Source organism: Enhydra lutris, unplaced genomic scaffold (genome assembly GCF_002288905.1).
Source record: "Enhydra lutris kenyoni isolate GAN:26980312 unplaced genomic scaffold, ASM228890v2 scaffoldscaffold9, whole genome shotgun sequence".
NCBI lineage: Eukaryota > Metazoa > Chordata > Mammalia > Carnivora > Mustelidae > Enhydra > Enhydra lutris.
This window is the reverse complement of record NW_019154093.1, coordinates 55,248,207-55,269,383: the sequence shown is the minus strand read 5'-3', so window position 1 is coordinate 55,269,383 and position 21,177 is coordinate 55,248,207. Positions and strand designations below refer to the sequence as shown.

The following is a 21,177-nucleotide window of genomic DNA, read 5'->3' as shown; positions in this document are numbered from 1 at the left end:
GGACAGAGGGAGAATCTCAGGCAGGCTCCATGCTCAGCGTAGAGCCCAGTGAAAGGCTCCATCTTAGGACTACAAGGTCATGACTTGAGCCAAAACCAAGAGTTCGACATTTAACTGACTGAGCCCACAGGTGTCCCACAGATATTTTAAATAGTTCAAATTATTTGACTGAAGAATGATGCTCCTAAAAAAGAAATAAGTTAAAAGATTTTAAAATAGCTTTAATAATGATGAAGATAAATATTTAAAAAAGATGGGAAGTATTTGAATAAAATTATTTTATAAAATATGAGTAAGAAACAATATATCTGTATTACAAATACATGTAATATGGAATTTTAGAACTATATAATGAAATTAACAAATAAATGTTTTGGGTTTTTTTAATCATTTTTTAATTTATTTTCAGCATAACAGTATTCATTGTTTTTGTACCACACCCAGTGAACAAATAAATGTTTTACATAGGTATTCTACTATTTTTTCTATACTTCAAAAGGTTTATATATTAGAATTGGCAAAAGTGTGGGGTTTCTCTCATAGTTGGGGTCATTTTGTATTTAGTCACATAATAGCCATTGAACTTCCATTCCATGCCAAGCCCTACTGTAGGTGCTGTGAATACGTGAGTTAACTGCTTTTATGAACCTGAATTTCAGGTAGTCATAAAGGGGAAAAAAAATCAAGGTGATGTGATGGGAGACTGAGAAAGGGCTCATGGGAAACCAGTCGACTAGAAAGGGACCAATCTTACCAAGATCAAGGATAAGAAAGTTTCACATCTGCAAAATTGCCGTTTCCAGTCCGTTAAGGCAGGAAGAAACTGGGTGTGTACCAGCAACGGTAATACCCAGAGAAGTCATACTTCTCTAGACAAATTGAAGAGCTGTTTACTCAGAGACATTTGGAAAGTTAATGCAAAAAGGGACAAGAAAAGAAAGTGTACAATTCTATTTGTTAAATATCTCACACTGGCTTCTAGGTATAGAGAAATATCTGGGATCAGCAGAGAACCTGGTAAACCTCTCTCTTTCTCCTCATTTTCTTATTCCTTCCTTTCAGAAACAATAGGGAAGAAGAGGGAAAAGCAGAATTTAAAGGTAAAAATAGTTTAAAGTTTGATTCCCATGCTTATGACTCACTTAGTGAATAGGGACAGGCATATAATACACCCTCTCTCAAGCCTCCTTCTTTTCACTGTAAGATGAGGACAATGTCACTTATTCAGCATGATTGTTACCAGGAATCAGCTAGACATGTAACACACATAAAAAAGGAGAGATAAACCTGTTATTTCTATTGCTATTCACTCAGATCTCTGCACAGTGAAGTAGCTTAACAAGAGGGGACAACACTGATTCCGTTTAGATTACTTATAGTGCTGTGATATGGCTTAAGACATTCACCCTTTCTGAGCCTCAGCTTCTATAAAATCATGGGGAAAAGTTTAGCATGAGATATAAGTTATGAAACCCATGTACAGCAATCGGCATAGAGCCTGGAACATGTGTGCAATATATGGAGACACTTTCTAACTGTGCACTGGGGATTAGGGCAGATGCTGGGTGTTGTGAGTGTGAGGCATGTCCTTTTCTTCACTTACTGTATGTATAAACGAGAAGCCAGGTCTACTGTAACTGTGTTCATTACTTAAGGAAATTAGACCTAAAAATTTACATGATTGGTTCCTCATTCTGGGTTTCTCAAACTGAACCCCAAGTCTGAGATCCATTTCATTATATTTAAATATCTGATAGACATTTCTTTAAATCAGCAAATATTCTCTAAAATCTCTTCTTTCAAAGAAATGTGAAGTTTCTGATTGAGAAATTATGTTAAGCCCATCTACCCTCCCATTGACTCAGCTTCCAGAAATTCCTTTTATGGTCATTGAGTTCATTGTTTTGTGTTTAGTGCTTTCATTTTCGTGTTACTATAAAGTCTGTTACAGTGGTTGCTTTACTTCTGTTCTGTCTTTAAAGGAAATCTGGAAAGTCCAATGACATTGGACAGGGGAAATAAAAGATCCACGATCCAGTGAGAGACAGAGAAGTAACAGAAACCACTCTACCTAACTGAGAAGGAAAAAAAAGAGGTAAGAACTCCACTTTCTCTTCAAAGCAGCTTTCTCTTCAGCTTTAAAGAAGCTCTGCTCTGGGAAATGGAACTCATGATAAGGTTGGGGCAGAGATGGGAAGGGATTCATAAGGGGCGGTGTTCTTCAAAGGTGACCAGCATCGGGACAGGCTGCAGGTGAACCTGCTGTGGCTACCAGGTCAGATGGTGACATACTGGTGTTACCTGGTGGTAGCAGGTTCCTACCTATTCTGCACTGTACTTCTGCAGAATTAGGCACCAGCAGACATGGGCCTAAATGAAGTTTGAAATGCATTAGGATTTCTTTCTCTTTTCTTTTAAAGTGTCATTGTCTTTGATGGAACTTGCTAGGTACCCATCTGACTACAAATAAGAAACTAAAAGGCAACTAAAATAGGTTACATTAGAGTAGTAAAAGAGGTGCTAAACAGCCAACGACACTGTTAAAGACAGAGAAAGAAAAAACTGAAACCCAGAGTGAAAGATGAGATTTATGAAAACACCGTACTTTTTAATCACATACTTGAACTTTATTTCAAAGTGTATTTTTCTTCCTTTAGAAATAACCCAGGTTCAGTAGATCCAATGTCTTGGTACCAACTTATTTCTTACCCCTTACAAATAGTATCTGCAGCCCTGTTTTACTAAACGCTTCCTCTGTAAAGAATCTACTGTGGTGCATCACTGAAGGCAACATCTTTGTTTGCCTTGACCTCTCCGTGCCCTCAAGCAGTTCCAACCTTGACTTCTGGAAACTCCTGTCCTGAATTCTTTGGCTTGGCATGAGCTTTATTCATCATCCCCTTGTCTGACAGCTCCCTCTCCCTCTCCGTTTCTCTTCCTCCTTTCCCCTCATCTCTCATTCTTCTCCCTCTCCCCTTCACCTTCTCTTCCTGCCTTTCCTTCTCCACCAAATGGAAGAGAAAACAGAACAGAAAACTTAGAAGTGTATGGCTGAAAATACAGATATTTTCTTTGAACAGCTTCCCCTCTACCTCTCCTGATCTGCCTCCTGCTTTTTTTTTTTTTTAGTTTCATACATACAATATAATGATTCAACAATTCTGTGCATTACTCAGTGCTCATCACAATAAGCACACCCTTAATTCCCTTCACATATTTCACCCAAACCCCCACCCACCTCACTTCTGGCAACCTTCAGTTTCTTCTCTATATTTAAGGGTCTGTTTTTGGCTTGTTTTTCTCTTTTTTGCTTTGTTTGTTTGCTTGGTTTCTTAAATTAATTCCACATATGAGGGAAATCATATGGTGTTTGTCTTTCTCTGACTGATTTATTTCACTTAACCTAATACTCTATAGATCCACACATGTTGTTGGAAATGACAAGATCTTATTTTCTATGGCTGAGTAGTATTTCATCATATTAAAGGCATATTATTACTCTATTAATATGTATTACATATAATGGCAATTATACTATTATATATATGTACCACTTCCTCTTTATCCACTTTAACTACTCATCTACTGTTGGACACTTGGGTTGCTTCTATACCATAAATAATGCTGCAATAAACATGGAGCTGCATATATCTTTTTGAATTAGCATTTTTGTTTTCTGTGGGTAAATACCCAGTAATGGAATTACTGGATCATATGGTAGTTCTATTTTTTTTAAGTTTTTATTTATTTATTTGACAGAGAGAGAGAGACCATAAGTAGGCAGAGAAGCAGGCAGAGAGAGAGAGGGAAACAGGCCCCCTGCTGAGCAGAGAGATCCATGTAGGGCTTGATCCCAGGACCCTGAGATCATGACCTGGGCCAAAGGCAGAGGCTTAACCCACTGAGCCACCCAGGTGCCCCTCTATTTTTTAATTTTTGAGGAACCTCCATACTGTTTTCCACAGCGGCTTCACCCGTTTGCATTCCCACCATCAGTGCACCAGGAATCTTTTCTTCATATCCTCGCCAACACTTTTTTCTTGAGTTTTTTTATTTTAAACATTCTGATGGGTATAATGTGATATCACATTGTGGTTTTGATTTACATTTCCCTGATGATGCGTGATGTTATGAGCATCTTTTCATGTGTCTATTTGCCATCTGTATGTCTTCTTTGGAAAAATGTCTGATCATGTCTTCTGCCCATTTTTAATTGGATTATTAGTTTTTTGGTGTTGAATTATGTAAGTTCATTATATATTTGGATATTAACTCCTTATCAGACACGTCATTTGCAAATATCTTCTCTGATTCAATAGTTAACTTTTTGTTTTGTTGATGGTTTCCTTCACTGTGCAAAAGCTTCTTATTTTGATGTAGTCCCAGCAGTTTATTTGTGCTTTTGTTTCACTTGCCTCTGGAGAAAAATGCTTGTAAGGCTGATGGCAAAGAAATTATTGTCCATGTTTTCTCCTAGGAATTTTTTGCTTTCACATCTCATTTTTTAGGTCTTTAATCCATTTGAATTTATTTTGTGTTTGGTATAAGAAAATGGTCCAGTTTCATTCTTTTGCATGTACTATCCTGTTTTCCCAATACCATTTGTTGAAGAAACTTTTTCCCATTGCATATTCTTTTTCTTTTAAAGATTTATTTACTTATTTTAGAGAGAAAGAGAAAGAAAAAGAGAGTGTGTGAGTGGGGGGAGGAACAAGGAGAGAGACAGAGAGACAATCCCAAGCAGACTCCATGCTCAGCATGGGGCCCAATGCAGGGCTCAATCCCGCAACTCCGAGATCACAACCTGAACTAAATTCAAGAGCCGGACACTCAATTGACTGAGCCACACAGGCACCACTCTCATTGCATATTCCTGCCTCCTTTGTTGTAGATCAACTGACCATAAAAGCACAAGTTTATTTCTAGACTCTCTAGCCTATTCCATTGATCTATGTCTCTCTTTTTGTACCAGTACTACACTGTTTTGATTACTAGGGCTTTATAGTATATCTTGAAATCCAAGATTCTGATACCTCCAGTTTTGTTCTTTTTTCTCAAAATTGCCTTGGCTGTTTGTAGTTCTATGCAAATTTTAGGATTACTTGTTCTAGTTCTGTGAAAAAATGCTATTGGTATTTTTATAGAAATTGCATTATATCTGTAGATTTCTTTAGGTAGTATGGACATTTTAACAATATCCATTCTCCCAATCATTGAATATGGAATATCTTTCCATTTGTTTGTCTCACTGAAATTCTCCACTCTCCATTCTCCAATAGGTATCTTTATCATCATTATTTTGAATTCTCTATCAGACATTTCTTATCTCCATTTCATTTAGCTTTTACTGTGGTTTTGTCTTGTTCTTTCTATCTAGAACATATTCCTTTGCCTCCTCATTTTGTCTAACTCTCTGTGTTTGTTTTTATGTACTAGCAAAGTCAGCTATATCTCCTGATCTTGAAAGTAGTGGCCTCAGCTCTTTGCAATGGACTTCTTTGCCTGTTGTGAGAAGGATTTGGTCTCTATCTGTTCAGGGACCAGTCTGGGGCAGCCTTGCGCTTATAGTTAGGTCAGACCAGATAGCTGCCCTGAGCCCATTTGCAGGAAATGTGGTTGCACAGAACTGGAGGGTGCTTTTTCTGCATTGTCCTCTGAGAGGCTTTCATTGGTGGGAAGGAACTGCAGTCAGACCGAATGTCTGACTCCCAGTCTATCTGTTGGGGTTGTTGTGACTCCAAACTACAGGGAGCTCTGTGCAGACACTTGAGAGGTTTTTTTTGGTGGGCAGAACCAGCAGCTGGATCAGACCATTGAGGCTGCAGTTAAACTGGTGTGTGTATGGTTATCTTCAGACACTTTGGAGTGGTGCTGACAACTATCAGAGCTACTTGAAAGATGAGACCGGGCCAAAGCACTTTGGAGGAACTCCTCCTGAGTGGGGTAGGTTGGATGGGGGGATCTGCAGGAGAACAGGGTATGTGGTGTTAGGAAATTAGATGGTGAATGTTCACACTAGTTACCACAGGTGTCTGCATATCTAGGCTGGGGTTGAAAGAGAGAAATGGCATCCACCAGTTCTTTTGTTCTTGGAGAAGTCTCCCAAAGATCCTTGCCCCTCCTGTGCACATTCTGAAGTTAGTAAATAAATCTCCTCATATACCCCAGTTGCCTTTCAAACTGTTGCCTCTGTGCTGTGTCTTACTGGGGTTGTTTTTTATGCAGGCTCTTTAAGGGTGGGTACTCACTTTTCCATCACCCTCCAGTCTCTCTCAGAGCCAAGTCTTTTAAAGTTCTTGATGTTAGGTGCCTGGTTGGTTTAGTCTGTTATGTGTCTGCCTTCAGCTCAGGTTATGATCCCAGAGTCCTGAGATCAAGCCCCACGTCAGGCTCCATGCCCAGCAGAGAGTCTGCTTTCCCTCTCCCCCTGCCCATCCCTTGACTTGTGCTTTCTCTCTTTCTCAAACAAGTAAGTAAAATCTTAAGGGGTGCCTGGGTGGCTCAGATGGTTAAGCATCTCAATTCAGTCCAGGTTATGATCTCCAAGTCCTGGGATGAAGCCCCATGTCGGGCTTTCAGCTTAGCTGGGAATCTGCTTCTCCCTCTCCCTCTGACTTTCTCCTTGTTTGTACTCTCTTTCTCAAATAAATAAATAAAATCTTTTAAAAAATAAAGTTCCCGATGTTAAGCACCACTGACTATAAAAACTCAAAAAGTAAATCCACTCTAGTTTTCAAAGCCAGATGTAATGGGAAGTGTATTCCCAGTGCAGGTCCCCTATGTCTGGGGTGACTGGTTTGGGGTCTGTTCCTTTCCATTCTCTGTACTTGTGGTATTCCTCCTGCTTGTGGTTAGTCTTGCATGTTAGTTTCATTTCCAACCAGACTTTACCCTTGCTATTATTTTCCATGTGGTCTCATCTCTGCGGTTAACTGTTGACAGTCTTCTCTACCAGTCTTTGCTTCATTTTTGGGTAATTACACTGATGTAGCTGTTACTAGGTATGTCCATGGGATGAGGTGAGCTTAGGATCCTCCTATTCTGCAATCTTTCCAGGCTTCTCTGCCTCCTGATCATTTAATCCTTATTTCAGTCTTTTGTTCCCTTACTTATACATGTGTGTGTGTATATATGTATACACACACACACATATATATGTATATTTATGTGTATATATGTATATGTCTATACACATAATTTTTAGCCACATTAAGTATTTCCAGTTGTGTACTTGTGCTGTCATGTAGCTGGAGGCTAATTTACTTGTGAAGGTAATGAAGTTTAAGTTTAAAGGCCCCTTGCTTACACAACCCACACCAAGGCTTTGGATGGGTCTCTACTTATGTGTCTCACATGGGCATATGTTTTTATAAAATTTGCAAAAGTAAGTTATATTGGTTCCACTTTTGGAATGGCAGTGTGAGCAGCTCTGTGGACCATCATTACAGCCAAATAGGGGGGAAAAATACTTAAAATCTCTGGGAACTGTTCAAAGGGTATACATGAAATGATGTATGAAAATCTTTATTCGCAGTAAGAAGTAATGAATAAATCAACATTGAATTTTTTACATATAACCAGGAAGTAAAATAAATCTTTCTAAATTCTATTCTATTTTACATTTAAAGTTTACTCTAAATTTTTTTTTTTTTTTAAGATTTTTTTTTTTTTTTTTTCAGAGAGAGAGAGGGAGAGAGAGCAAGCACAGGCAGACAGAATGGCAGGCAGAGGCAGAGGGAGAAGCAGGCTCCCTGATGAGCAAGGAGCCCGATGTGGGACTCGATCCCAGGACGCTGGGATCATGACCTGAGCCGAAGGCAGCTGCTTAACCAACTGAGCCACCCAGGCGTCCCTACTCTAAATTTTTTAATGCAAATCCAAAAAGAAAGTTTTCTATAGTGAACTAAGTGAACAATTTTTTTATGAGGGAGGCTGAATGTTCCTAAGATACTGTCATACCAGTATTTTTTCAGTGGACTACTTTGACAATCCTTCTGCCACTTCCTAAAATGATACAGATATTACCCTCATCTATCTCAATGCTGACATCAAACTTTTGGACATTTGGGGACTCTACCTTCTGAATGTAAAATAACCTGGTGAATTATTTGATCTACTTATACTGGAAGTTTTATTTCATCCCATCTTTTCTCTTGCAGACTAAGGAACACTCTGAACATGGCCTCAGAAATGGTGATGCCAGCCCCCATGTGCCTCATTGAGAACACTGGAGAGCAACTGGTGGCTAATCAGGAAGCTCTGAAGATCCTGTCAGCCCATAAGAATCCTCTTGTTGTGGTAGCTATTGTGGGCCTCTACCGCACAGGCAAATCCTACCTGATGAACAAGCTGGCTGGGAAGAACAAGGGTGAGTGGCACCAACAAAGCTCTGCCAAGTCCTTTCTGTCCACCCTCTGCCACCATTGAGTGCAATGATGCAAGAAGAGGAAGTCAGAGATGCAGAAGAATATTGAAAGTTACCTTTCAGCCCACAGTTATGCTCTTATCTTCACTATGGTGTATAAAAGGCAGTTCATCTCACTTCCCACTTTGCCTGAGTATCCCCTTTTAAAAGCATAAATTGTTCCTTTCCTAGAAAGACTAATAATGCAGTAACAAAAATAATTAGTGTACAAAATAATAAACTACAAGACATTTGCTGAAATGTTTATGCAGTAAAAGCAACTTTCCACTGATTATTAAGTGGAATGTTTAGGTCTGTATTGGCTGTTTTTTTTAACTGTTGTAAAATAAACATAACATAAAATTTACCATTGTAACAATTTTTAAGTGTACATACAGTTCTGTGGCATTAAGTTAAGTTCACACTGTTATGCAACCATTGCCATCATCTGTCATCATAACTTTTTATCTTCCCTAGCAGAAACTCTGTACCCATTAAACAATAACTTCCCACCCCTTGGTAGCTACCGCTCTATATTCTGTCTCTATGACACTTGCTCTAGGAATTTTATTTAAGAGGAATCAGACATTATTTCTCCTTTTGTAATTTGCTTATTTCACTTAGCATAATATCTTCAAAGTTCATCAGTGTTGTACCATGTGTCAGAATTCTCTTCCTTTTTATGGCTGAACGACTCTATGGGCATACCAATTTGTTTCTCCATTCATCTGCTGAAGGATCCTTGGGTTGCTTCCATTTTTGGCTATAATGAATAATGCCACTAAAAACATGAGGGTACAAATATCTCTTCAAGTGCCTATTTTCACTTTTGGGGGGTATATACCCAGAAGTGGGATTGCTGAATCACATGGTAGTATGTTTAATTTTTTAAGAAATCATCATATTGTTTTCCAAAGTAATGCACCATTTTACATTCCCACCAGAAAAACACAAGGTTTCTATTATCCCCACGTCCTCCCCAATACTTACTACTTTCTGGTTTTTTGGTAGTGGCCATCCTAATGAGTGTGAAGTAGCATCTCATTGTGGTTTTCATTTGTTATTTTCCTAATGAATAGTGATGTTGAGCATCTTTTCATTTGTTTACTGGTCATTTGTATATTTTCTTTGGAGAAATGTCTATTCAAGTCCTGTGCTCATTTAGAAAAAAATTTTTTATCACTTTCAGAGGTGGAATTTAGTGATTCATCGGTTGCGTATAACACCCAGAGCTCATTACATCAAGTGTCTTCCTTAGTGCCCATCACCCATTTATTCTTTGCCCCTACCCTCCAACAACCCTCAGTTGGTTTCCTAGAGCTCAGCATCTCTTAGGACTATTCACCACAACCAAGTGGGATTTATTCCTGGACTTTGCTCATTTTTTAACCAAGGTTGTTTTTTGTGTTGCATTGTGGGACTTCTAGATCCATCCGCGATTAAAACTCTACCCCCTCTTATCCCCACTCCCCTTCATAGGCTTTTCTCTGGGCTCCACAGTGCAGTCCCATACGAAAGGAATCTGGATATGGTGTGTGCCTCATCCCAAGAAGCCAAACCACACGTTAGTTCTTCTGGACACTGAGGGCCTGGGAGATGTAGAGAAGGTAAGGATTAAGGATTTTGTTTTGGCATAAGAACCTAATAATATTCTTTACAGTATTTATTTTTTTAATAAATGCTTTCATTTAAATATGTTTTTTCATTTCTGTTTATGTGCCCTGAGACCAAGTTTAGCAACCAGAGGTCAGGAAAACATTCAGAAGGCAGAATCCAAGAAAATCATAGTAGTCAGTGGGTAGTATTCTAATTATTAACAACAGCCTATATGCTAAGTCAGTTAACCAAGATACATAAAAGTAGTACAAATAAAATCAATGTCATGAGTTCAATCCTGCAGAGAACTTTAGTTAGAATTTAGGTTCTGGGGCGCTTGGGTGGCTCAGTTGGCTCAGGTGGCTCAAAGTCTACCTTTGGCTCAGGTCATGATCCAGGGGTCCTGGGATCAAGCCCCACATCAGGCTGCCTGCTCAGTAGCAAGTCTACTTCTCCCCGTCCCTCTCCCTCTGTGATGTCTCTCATTCTTGCTCTCTGTCAAATAAATAAATAAAATCTTAAAAAAAAAAAAAGAATTTAGGTTCTGAAGTCCCATACCCTTGTGTTTAAATATAAGCCCTGTCACTAACTCAGTGGTGTTGGCAAGTTATTTGACCTATTTTGACCTCAGTTCTCTAAATCTATAAAACAGATTTTTGCCTATCTATAGATCTATATTTGCCTCATAGCATTGTTTTGAATAAGGTAAGTAATGGAAAATGTTAAGTGCCTAATAATTGCTCAATGAAGTAGCTACACATATTATTACTCTTATATAAGTCAACTTTGCTATAAAAAGGAAAAGAAAACTTTAAATTTAAGTTATATTTAAAGCCTTAGCATGCCCACCAATCTTGATTATTTGTTTCGTAATTACCTGTCAATGATCATAAGAGGACCTAGTAAGAATCAATGAACACTAAAAATACTAATTATAAAATGACCCAAAACTGAAGTCCCACTCACATATTTGTTTGGATTCGGTTTTCTCATATAGGTCATTAACCAAACCAAAGCAAACCAAACTAAACTAAAACAAACAAACAAAAAACACAATGACCCTCTAATTAAATGAGCATCCTTTTACTGCTGCTGATCTGCAAAGTACCAGGAGAATGAAACATAATCTCAGCATCTCAGCCCAAATGTGTTCTGATTTCCAGGGTAATAACCAGAATGACTCCTGGATCTTTGCCCTAGCAATACTCCTGAGCAGCACCTTTGTGTACAACAGCATGGGAACCATCAACCAGCAGGCCATGGACCAACTACAGTATCTTTTTTGCTGTTCAAAATCGCACCAAAGTAGGAGGGGAGACCGATTTAAAAACCAGCTGCTTGGCTGTTGAATCCTGGTGAATCAAGCACAAAAAGAGAAAACATAAGAAATAATTCAAGGGTAAGAGAAAGATCCAATGTAACCATTGAAGAATTGACCCGGGTTAAAAACAAGGGTGAAATGAAGGTTTTAAATATATGGAACTAATGTGAGATGGAGGACACTGTTCTTTTCTCCTAGTTTTCCTTAGTTTGCTACTCAGCTATGTGACAGAGCTGTCAGATCGAATCAGGGCAAAGTCCTCCCCTAATGCCAATGGGATTGAAGATTCAGCTGACTTTATGAGCTTCTTTCCAGATTTTGTATGGACACTGAGGGATTTTTCCTTAGATTTGGAAGTAAATGGACTACCCATCACAGCAGATGAGTACCTGGAGAATTCACTCAAGCTTAAACGAGGTAAAAGGCAGGGATTTATAATTAAAAGGGGATAACGAAACACAAGAAACTATCATGTTCAGCATTCCATTTACAGTTTTCTTACATTTATAGTTTTCTATTTATTCGTAGCTAGCTATAACTAAGAATTATTGCTTATTTGATACATGAATTTAATAAACTTGATTTTAAATTATAGTCTCCTCTTTTCTAAGAATAATTTATTTTTCTTTCATCTTTTCCTGTGCTATTATTAGATTGATTTTATTTCCTTGTTTAGGGCTTGCAATTAGCTATGGAATATGGAATAGAATAGCCCTTGATTGGAAGAAAATAGATTAAAGCCTGAACAGTGTTCCAGTCCAAGGGTTGGCAAATGATGGCCAATCCAGCCTGCCAGCTATCTTTGTACATAAGGTTTTATTGGAATAACACTATAGGCATTCATTTATAGATTGCTTATGGCTGCTTTCATGCTGCAACAGCAGGACTGTGCACTTGGAAAAGAGACCACCTGTCTTGAAAAGCCTAAAATATTTACTGTTTGGCTGTTCACAGAAAAAGGTTTGCAAGCCTCTATATTTGGGAAATTCGTTTTTTATCTTCCTGCAGGTACCACTGAAAGTGACCAAAATTTTAATCTGCCCCGTCTCTGTATCCGGAAGTTTTTCCCCAACAAGAAATGCTTTATCTTTGATCGACCCACTCACAGGAAGAAGCTAGGCCAGCTTGAGACATTGCATGATAATGAGCTGGATTCTGAATTTGTGCAACAAACTGCAGTCTTCTGTTCCTACATCTTTAGCAATTCCAAAACTAAAACTCTTTCAGGAGGCATCAAAGTCAATGGACCTCGTGAGTCCTCTTCCTAGTCTTTTTCTTTCATTGTTAAGACTAAAGGAGGGTAGAATTATACCCACACAGTTTCAGCTTTGAAAAATGCAAATCCTACTGTTATTACCATTTAAATTCTAGATGACACCAACATTTCCAATAGATTTTACTAGCCAAATTCCCTTGGATGAGAAAAGATGGGTGAGGCCAAAGGAGAAAAAGCTCTATTTCTTAAATTTATCCTAGTTAATTTGACCTGCATTGCCCAATATGGTAGCCACTATACAAGTGTAGCTCTCTCAATTTAAGTGTAAATTAATTAAAATTAAGGAAAACTTAAAATTCCAATTATACAGTGATATTTCAAAGGCCCATACATACCTACATGGGGCTAGCAGTTGCATACCATACTGTACAATACACATAAAACACTTCCATCGTCCAGAAATTTCTCTTGGACAACACTATGCTAGAACAAACAAAACTCCTTTTGATTTGTTCTACAATATTGATCAAATGCTTACCACAGACCAGGGCTGATAACAGAGACTTAAATGAGAGAGGTATGGTTCTTGTCCTAATGATGCTTGGGGGGTAAAGTGGATGCAAACACTCAAAAAACATAGGCATATGTTACTATAATAGAGATTCTTGACCTTTCATGTGTATACATATCACCTGGGCCTCTTGCCAGAGAGGAGGATCTAATTAAGTTGATCTGGGGCAAAGGCTGAGAATCTGCATTTCCAGGAAGCTTCCAGCTGGATGTTGGAAGGAAGCAAGCTTCCTGAGGATGTTGATGCTGTGAGGCAAATGAGTAGTAATAGACGTGATCAGAATTACACAGAATAGAATGTTTCCCCATCCCACCAGCAACAAGTATTCTCATTTGTTCTCAATTTGTAGGTCTAGAGAACCTGGTGTTGACCTATGTCAATGCCATCAGTAGTGGGGATCTGCCCTGCATGGAGAATGCAGTTCTGGCCTTGGCCCAGATTGAGAATGCAGCTGCAGTGCAAAAGGCCATTGCCCACTATGACCAGGAGATGAGCCAGAGGGTGCAGCTGCCCACAGAAACCCTCCAGGAGCTGCTGGACCTGCACCAGGCGTGTGAGAAAGAGGCCATCGAACTCTTCATGAATAGTTCCTTCAAAGATGTAGACCATTTATTTCAAAAGGACTTAGGGGTAATTTTTTCTCAAGTTTATATGGATTAGGGCTTGGAAAACAAAGTACTACCAGAAAATGAAATGGGCATTTATTTTGAGAGAGGGAATGTCTACTAGACTTTAGAATGGTGATAACCACTATTTGTTATTATCATAAAAAGAAGAACAAAGTTTGTTATGATAAACTCAAAGTTTTGAAACAATTTTCTTTCATAAATAATAATCTTCCTCAAAATTTAACTAAATGTATATAGGTAACAATCAGAGCTTCTATTCAAATGCCCACTGTTATCAGACTGGTTTGATATCCTAATCAAAGACAAAGAAAATTGTAGTCCTGATTATCATTTGCAGGCTTATGTTGAGCCACATTTATTCTATGTAATCACTGGTCTAATTTGACAAGCAGAAGTCTACCTCTTAAAGGTGTAGCAAAAAAAAAAAAAAAAAAAAAAGCCAGCAATCTCTGCTCTGAACTTCACCTCCAAGGAAAAAGGACTTTAGTAAGAGTCAGGAGCAAGAGGAAGGATATGATCCTGTTGAAGTGCCTATAACTTTTTCTAGGGTCATAGACTTGTTCTTGAGATGCCTTTCCAAAATCTCCAAGGTCAAGCTAACATCTTTTCCCTGTTACTCTTTTTACTTCTCATTTTTAAATTAAAGGCCCAACTAGAAAAGAAGCGAGATGAGTTTTGTAAACAGAATCAGCAAGCATCAACAGATCGTTGCTCAGATTTACTTAAGGATATTTTCAGTCCTCTAGAAGAAGCTGTGAAGCAGGGGGTTTATTCTAAACCAAGAGGATATCGTCTCTTTATCCAGAAGATGCAAGAGCTAAAGACGGAGTACCTTCAGAAACCTGGGAAGGGGATACAGGTAACCAAGATTTATCTGCTGACTCTGGAAAGCTGCTGACATGCCTCCTTGGAAGACAGGCATAACCAAGTGTAATTGCGCACGTTGCAAGAACAACAGCATTCAAACTTTCATTTGATAAACACATACAGGGAGCCTATTATACCACATATGTCCTATGTGCTCATCCAAAAGAGTGCACTCAATTAATAACTGAGTTATTAATTGGATTTTCAGATTAACCACCAAGTTGTTACTGTAATTCACTATTATAGCTGGATCTTTATGCTGTAAGGGACAGAAACCCAGTAATGGTCACTTAAACAAAAATGGTAATTCATCAGTTTAGGCTACAAACTGGCTTTAAGGACAGCTAGATTCAAGATTTCAAGAAATGCCATCATCTGTCTCTCTGTCTTCACTCTCCTCAACCCCACACTTCTGTCTTTCCTTCTCCCTCTACCTTTCCTTTGATCTGCTTTCTCCATGATGGCTTCCTTTTTTAGTAACTCACTCAAAAGGATGCCACAGCACCAATAACTCCAAAACTAGAGCTCTTAGTCTGAAAGAACAAAGAATCTCTTTTCCCCAGTGTCTCTATCAGTCTCCTATAAAGGATTCTGCTTAGTAGGTGCTATGATTGGCCAGCCTGGAGCAAGTGCCCATATCTGTGACAAGGAATCTTGACCAGCAGCCACATCAGGGCCCAGAGGAGCAATTCCTAGAGGAAAAGATGGTGGGAAGACAATCAGGAACAAGCGTTTCTAGCCATTTCCTATTACTAAGTCCATGTTTTCTGGGTCCTAAGGCTGAAGAGGTTCTTCAGGAATACTTGAAGTCCAAAGAGTCTATGACTGATGCCATTCTGCAGACGGACCAGACTCTCACAGAAAAGGAAAAGGAGATCGAAGGTGAGGAGCCAGTCCAGAGGCTAGATAGCCTCTAGAGCTCTCAAAGTTTAAATAATTTGGCTGGGTAAGCCTGTGATCCTTACACTTGGGCAAAAAGAATGAAGATACCCTTCACTTGCTGAGGTCATTTCTGAGTAGCGCATATGCAGTGAGCAGCAACAAGGACAGGTAAGTGTGCAGGGAAAGAAGGGACAACATGCTTTCTCACATACATCTTTCTTCTTTTTCCTCCTCACAGTGGAACGTGTGAAAGCCGAATCTGCACAGGCTGCAACAAAAGCACTGGAGGAAATGCAAATAAAGAATCAGCAGATGATGGAACAGAAAGAGAGGAGCTATCAGGAACATGTGAAACAATTAACTGAGAAGATGGAGAGGGATAGAATCCAGTTGCTGGAAGAACAAAAGAGAACTCTAGCTTGCAAACTTCAGGTATTTAATTATATTACCTTGAGGTTTCTGTTTTTCTCTTTCCTCTCCACTGTCCCTGATCATATCTTAGTGTAGCAGTGAGAACAAGATGCCCAGAAGAAGGTCCTTGCACCACTTGTATTTTTCGATTTCTGTCTTCCTGCCTGACCTGGCTCCTGCTTCTGCCTGGTTATCAAAAGATTTTATTTGCATTAGGTCCCATCTAGTCCTTTATCTATACATCCTTCAATCAGTGGTGGCTGCTATCTGCTAGACTTTCTGAAAAATCACTTATTTGTATCTCTTGCTTAGTACTATATGAAGCAAGAACTACCATGCCTCTATTACTTGGGAAAAGAAACAGAAGTTCAGAAAAGTTCCAATAACTTTTATAGGGTCACATAGCTGGGTAAGATATCTGAACTGTCTTTACCACTCAGTGGAAATGTAATCACAGATGTAATCACAGGATGCCCAAGAGAAACTAATGAAAAGTATATGTAGAGAAAATGTCAAAAAGAAATGAAATATCTTTTAAAAATCTATGAATGTGGAAACCTGATATACTCAGTCTCCATTTTTCCCTTTTTAGGAACAGTCCCAACTACTAAAGGAAGGATTCCAAAATGAGAGCAAACAACTTCATAATGAGATAGAAAATCTCCGGAGGAACATGGCAAGGCCAAGGACAGTATGCGTCATAAGCTGAAGACTTAAAGAACAGAGCTTTAATGGTCATTCTTTTTTTTTTTAAATTTTTTTAAACTTTTATTTATTTATTTGACAGAGAGAGATCACAAGTAGGCAGAGAGGCAGGCGGTGGGGGCGGGGGGGGTGGGAAGGAGGCTCCCCGCTGAGCAGAAAGCCCAACACAGGGCTCAATCCCAGGACTCTGGGATCATGACCTGAGCTGAAGGCAAAAGCTTAACCCACTGAGCCACCCAGGCGCCCCGTCTGGTCACCCTTAACCAAGGCATAGCTTAAGTAATTTTTGAATTTGTAAATACAGCATTACACTTGAAAATAATTAGGTCTTGCATTGTTATAACACTATAAATTTGCAAAGACATGCAGTGCTATAATTAAAATCATGTCCATCCTCCTAAAAACATTGTAAGTTGTGTAAAAAAGGTCAGTTTTACCTCTTTAACAACACAGAAGGTATTTCAGCTGGTACCATTCAGGAGCAGTTTATTCTTCTGCGTGACCATTAGTTGACAAATGGATAAAAACCAAATCTTAAGTAAAAATTTAAGAGCAAAGTGGGGCATCAGTTTGGCCAAGTGTACAATGGGCTTCAATGTCAGGGACAACCATCTTAGCTTTTTAGTGAAGATGGTGTGTGTGCAGTTTTCTACTGTGTCACAACTGCACAGTCTGAGCAGTTATGTGATCACTAGGCCCTGGAAAAGGACAACCTTCCTGATGGATTCCAAGCTGAAGCAAGCCACCTTATATAGAGACCCAGAACTTCTACAGAATTTTCATAAGATGGAAGAAATCATTAGCATGAGTAGGGGTTGGGTCACAAACAAACAGGCCAAAAAAGGAAACTCTCCTTTCTTGCTCAATTCACCCAGATTATAAATTCAATGAGACATTTTAGAATTTTAGGTAATTGACACTGGGCTGAACATAGTAACGTGATGACAATTATGCATTGTGTATTTATAACAATATATAATTCACAAAGATGGACCTTAAATGATGACGGATAATATATTAGAAAACTGAACTAAATTATTAGATTGTTTATAGTCCTATAATTTAGGCAATATTTTCCCAGTTCTTAGCAGTCTATACTTGGAAGTTTGCTGATTTTCCCCCAAAGAAATTATAGGTTTCTTTTTATATTTTTTGGCCAAGAAAATAGTGTTCTTGGTATTACGTAGTGTATATAGAATTTATCCTAATTTTCTAAACCCTAGGTAGGTGGTTGTTTCTTAAAATGATTAAAAATTATTTTCAACATCATTCTACATCAGGGAAATACAAATCAAAACACAATGAGATACCACCTCACACTAGTCAGAATGGCTAAAATTAATAAGTCAGGAAACAACAGATGTTGCCAAGGATGCAGAGAAAGGGGGACCCTCCTACACTGTTGGTGGGAATGCAAGCTGCTGCAGCCACTCTGGAAAACAACATGGAGTTTCCTCAAAATGTTGAAAATAAAGCTACCCTATGACCCAGCAATCGGACTACAAATGTAGTGATCCAAAGGGGCACGTGCACCCGAATGTTTATAGCAGCAATGTCCACAATAGCCAAACTATGGAAAGAACTTAGATGTCCATCAACAAATGAATGGATAAAGAAGATGTGGTGGTGTGTGTGTGTGTGTGTGTGTGTGTGTGTGTGTGTGTGTGTATGCAGTGGAATAATATGCAGCCATTAACAGAAATGAAATCTTGCCATTTGCAACAACACAAATAGAACTAGAGGGTATTATGCTGAGTGAAATAAGTCAATCAGAGACAATTATCATATGATCTCTCTGATATGAGGAATTTGAGAGGCAGGGTGGGGGATTGTGGGGGTAGGGAAGGAAAAAATGAAACAAGATGGGATCGGGAGACAAACCATAAGAGACTTAATCTCCGGAAACAAACTGAGGGTTGCTGGGGGGTGGGTAGGTGTGTAGGGATAGAGTGGCTGGGTTATGGACATTGGGGAGAGTATGTGCTATGGTGAGTGCTATGAAATGTGTAAGCCTAATGATTCACAGACCTGTACCCCTGGGGCTAATAATACATTATATGTTAATAAAAAAATTTTTTTCAAGCTAAAAATAAAATGTGCTTCACTAGCCTTTTTATTTCTGATAGTGTTTTTTTTTTCAGTTTTCAGCAAAAAATAAGGCTTTATTCTTGATAGAAATGGTTGACTAACTTTCCTGCAAAAGACCAGACAATTATTATTCATGGCATTGTGGTCTCTGTAATTCCTGTCTCAGCTGTGCAACTCTGCCATGTAGTGTGAAAGCAGTCATAGACAATACATACATGGATGGGCATGGCTGTGTCCAATACACCTTTATTTTAAAAAATAGGTGGCACCCCCCCAAGCCATAGTTTTCAGATTATTGCTCTATTAAAACATTGATCAAATTCTATGTATCTGCCTTACATTGCTTACATTTGTAAGGGGATGTGTATTAAATTGTATGTTAGGATCTTGAAAGTATTACACAATGTTTCAATATATTACAAGATGAGAGAAATATAGGGAAGCAGCTAATGCCATTGAATGATTTGTCTGGTTTAGTGCCTTTTCCATACTGTCTCCCGGAACAAAATAAAGCTCTCTCCCCAGGGAGGCATGTTGCTTTCAACAGTGGTCCTCAGTCCAGCTGTGAAATAAAACCAATTTACTAAGTATAAAATTCCTTGGCCCCTAACCTACCCTTCTCTCGACTTTCTGATATAGTGTTGGGTCATTGGGTGATACAATAACAAAAAAAAGGTAATTCAAGGCTCTCAGCTTTCAGTCTGCCAAAGCTACCCCACGTTAGGACTGATATTTGCTGACCCTTATGGTGTTCTTCTGTCAAAATTCTTTTTAACGCAGAGAAGTATATTTTCTCTTGTTTAAATGTCAGGATGTTACTTTTCCTTCTGTGGGTTTAGTGAAAGGATGTATAAGATCCCCTGATTTAGAGAAAGGCAACACAAAACACTGAGATCCTGACAAAACAGCAGAGCTTCCTCAGTGAAAGCTGTCCTCCACAGGTCAAAAATCAGCTGGGCCGGGAGTCCCGCGCTCCATAGGTCAGAGAAGTCATGGCTTCTGTGTCAAAGGCAAGGACCTGTTTTCATCTGATGAGGAGGCCCAGGCAATGGTGGCTAGGCTGGGCCGGGGCCTGGGGGAGCGAAGGGGATGGTGGAGGAGTGCCACGTGGAGGTCTCCAGCCTGCCCTTCAGCTGGAGGCGCTCAAGCTCATATGGGACAAGAAGCTGCGCAAGGGAGTGTCCCCACTGCCAGCCAGGCAAAACCACCTCTACCACCCTCGCCACCTTCACCCCACTGGGCTGCTGAGTAAGCCCTTAGACTGCCTCCATCAAGTCGGAAAACTCAGGAGACCAGGCCGCCAGCATGCAGGAACCTGGCAGATATTCCCCGCGGCCAAGACACAGGAGCCCCACCACCTGCTCCCTGCAGAAGCACAAGTCACATCAGAAGCCGCGAACACCCCTTACGAAGGCCCAGCTCCTTGCTCCAGAGCGAAAACTGCACGGGAAGCAGCACTTCTCCATTGTACAGAGGGCAGAGTTGTCCAGGGCTCCAAACCTCACAGAGACCCAGGTCAAAATCTGGTTCCAGAACCAACGGGCCACAGCGAAAAGACTGCAGGAGGCAGAACTAGAAAAGCTGAAAATGGCTACAAAACCTGTGCTGCCTGCCCTCTGGTTTCAGCCTCCCTTTCCCCATCATTTCTTCCCTGTGAGCAGCATCCATATACAAGGCGTCCTACCCTTTCCATAGATCTGTGCTTTCCATCCCGCCATTGGACTCTATGTGACTCCAGTCGGATATGGCATGTACCATCTATCCTAAGGAAGACCAGTTCCGTAGACTCCGTGATGGATGTTTGTTAAAATGGGTCCTCCTTCCCTCTCCAAGAAGGCAGTACCAAGCCGATACTCCTGCTCAGCAAACCTTGCAGGAGCCACCCCTAAGTAGCTAGACCCACAGGGCCACAGACATAGTTCGAATTTGTTCTTTAGGCTAGAGGCACCAAGCCCCATTTTCTTGGTGTGATCTTCTAGAAGCCCCCTTCTCTTTTCACAAAGATTGGCTCTGATGGTTTTCATACATAAATATATACATAATAAAATATAATGACATTTTCATACAGCAGATGTAAAAATTCAGTTTATTTTGAAAGGCAAAATTTATATGCACAAATGTATACTTTTTTCTATATATCCCCTTCCTAAAAGAGACTGCTTAAGTCCATTTTGTTTTCTTATAAGAGAGACCAACTATTTGCTAAAATTGCTGACATCTGGTGATTTTAATTGGATGATTGACTTTTGTTTATGGAGAACAAAGGTTAGAATTGGGCATGATGTTTAGGAAATAGATTCCTCAAAATAGAACATCGTGTTTTTGTTTTTACATGCGTTAAAAAACTCACTATGGGGCTCCTGGGTGGCTCAGTGGGTTAGAAAACTCATTAGGTACCACTGTATTTGGCCCTATATTTTCCCCTCTGTCCGCATTGTTACAGATTGTTAAAGTCTTAACTTTTTTTTTTTTTTTTGTAAGATCAAT

The 21,177-nt window shown here is 39.4% G+C and overlaps 1 protein-coding gene and 1 pseudogene across 1 annotated transcript; both read left to right on the top strand.

Moving 5' to 3' along the window:
- Positions 1-827: 827 nt before the first annotated feature.
- LOC111143092 (guanylate-binding protein 1-like) lies at positions 828-16,621 on the top strand. Its single transcript, XM_022496561.1, has 12 exons — positions 828-1,100; positions 1,983-2,095; positions 8,160-8,368; positions 9,884-10,011; positions 11,164-11,273; positions 11,542-11,738; positions 12,330-12,572; positions 13,458-13,738; positions 14,384-14,596; positions 15,384-15,486; positions 15,725-15,918; positions 16,490-16,621. The coding sequence occupies exons 3-12, from the start codon at positions 8,179-8,181 to the stop codon at positions 16,604-16,606; spliced, it is 1,776 nt and encodes a 591-aa protein (XP_022352269.1). The 5' UTR covers positions 828-1,100; positions 1,983-2,095; positions 8,160-8,178; the 3' UTR covers positions 16,607-16,621.
- Positions 16,622-17,187: 566 nt separating this feature from the next.
- Positions 17,188-20,457, top strand: LOC111142913 (annotated as a pseudogene).
- The last annotated feature ends 720 nt before the right edge of the window (positions 20,458-21,177 follow it).

Coding starts and splice junctions, on each gene's coding strand:
- LOC111143092 (XM_022496561.1), top strand. CDS start 8,179: ATGGCCTCAGAAATGGTGATGCCAGCCCCCATGTGCCTCATTGAGAAC. Junction 10,012..11,163: donor GCCTGGGAGATGTAGAGAAG/GTAAGGATTAAG, acceptor TCTGATTTCCAG/GGTAATAACCAGAATGACTC. Junction 13,739..14,383: donor TATTTCAAAAGGACTTAGGG/GTAATTTTTTCT, acceptor TTTAAATTAAAG/GCCCAACTAGAAAAGAAGCG.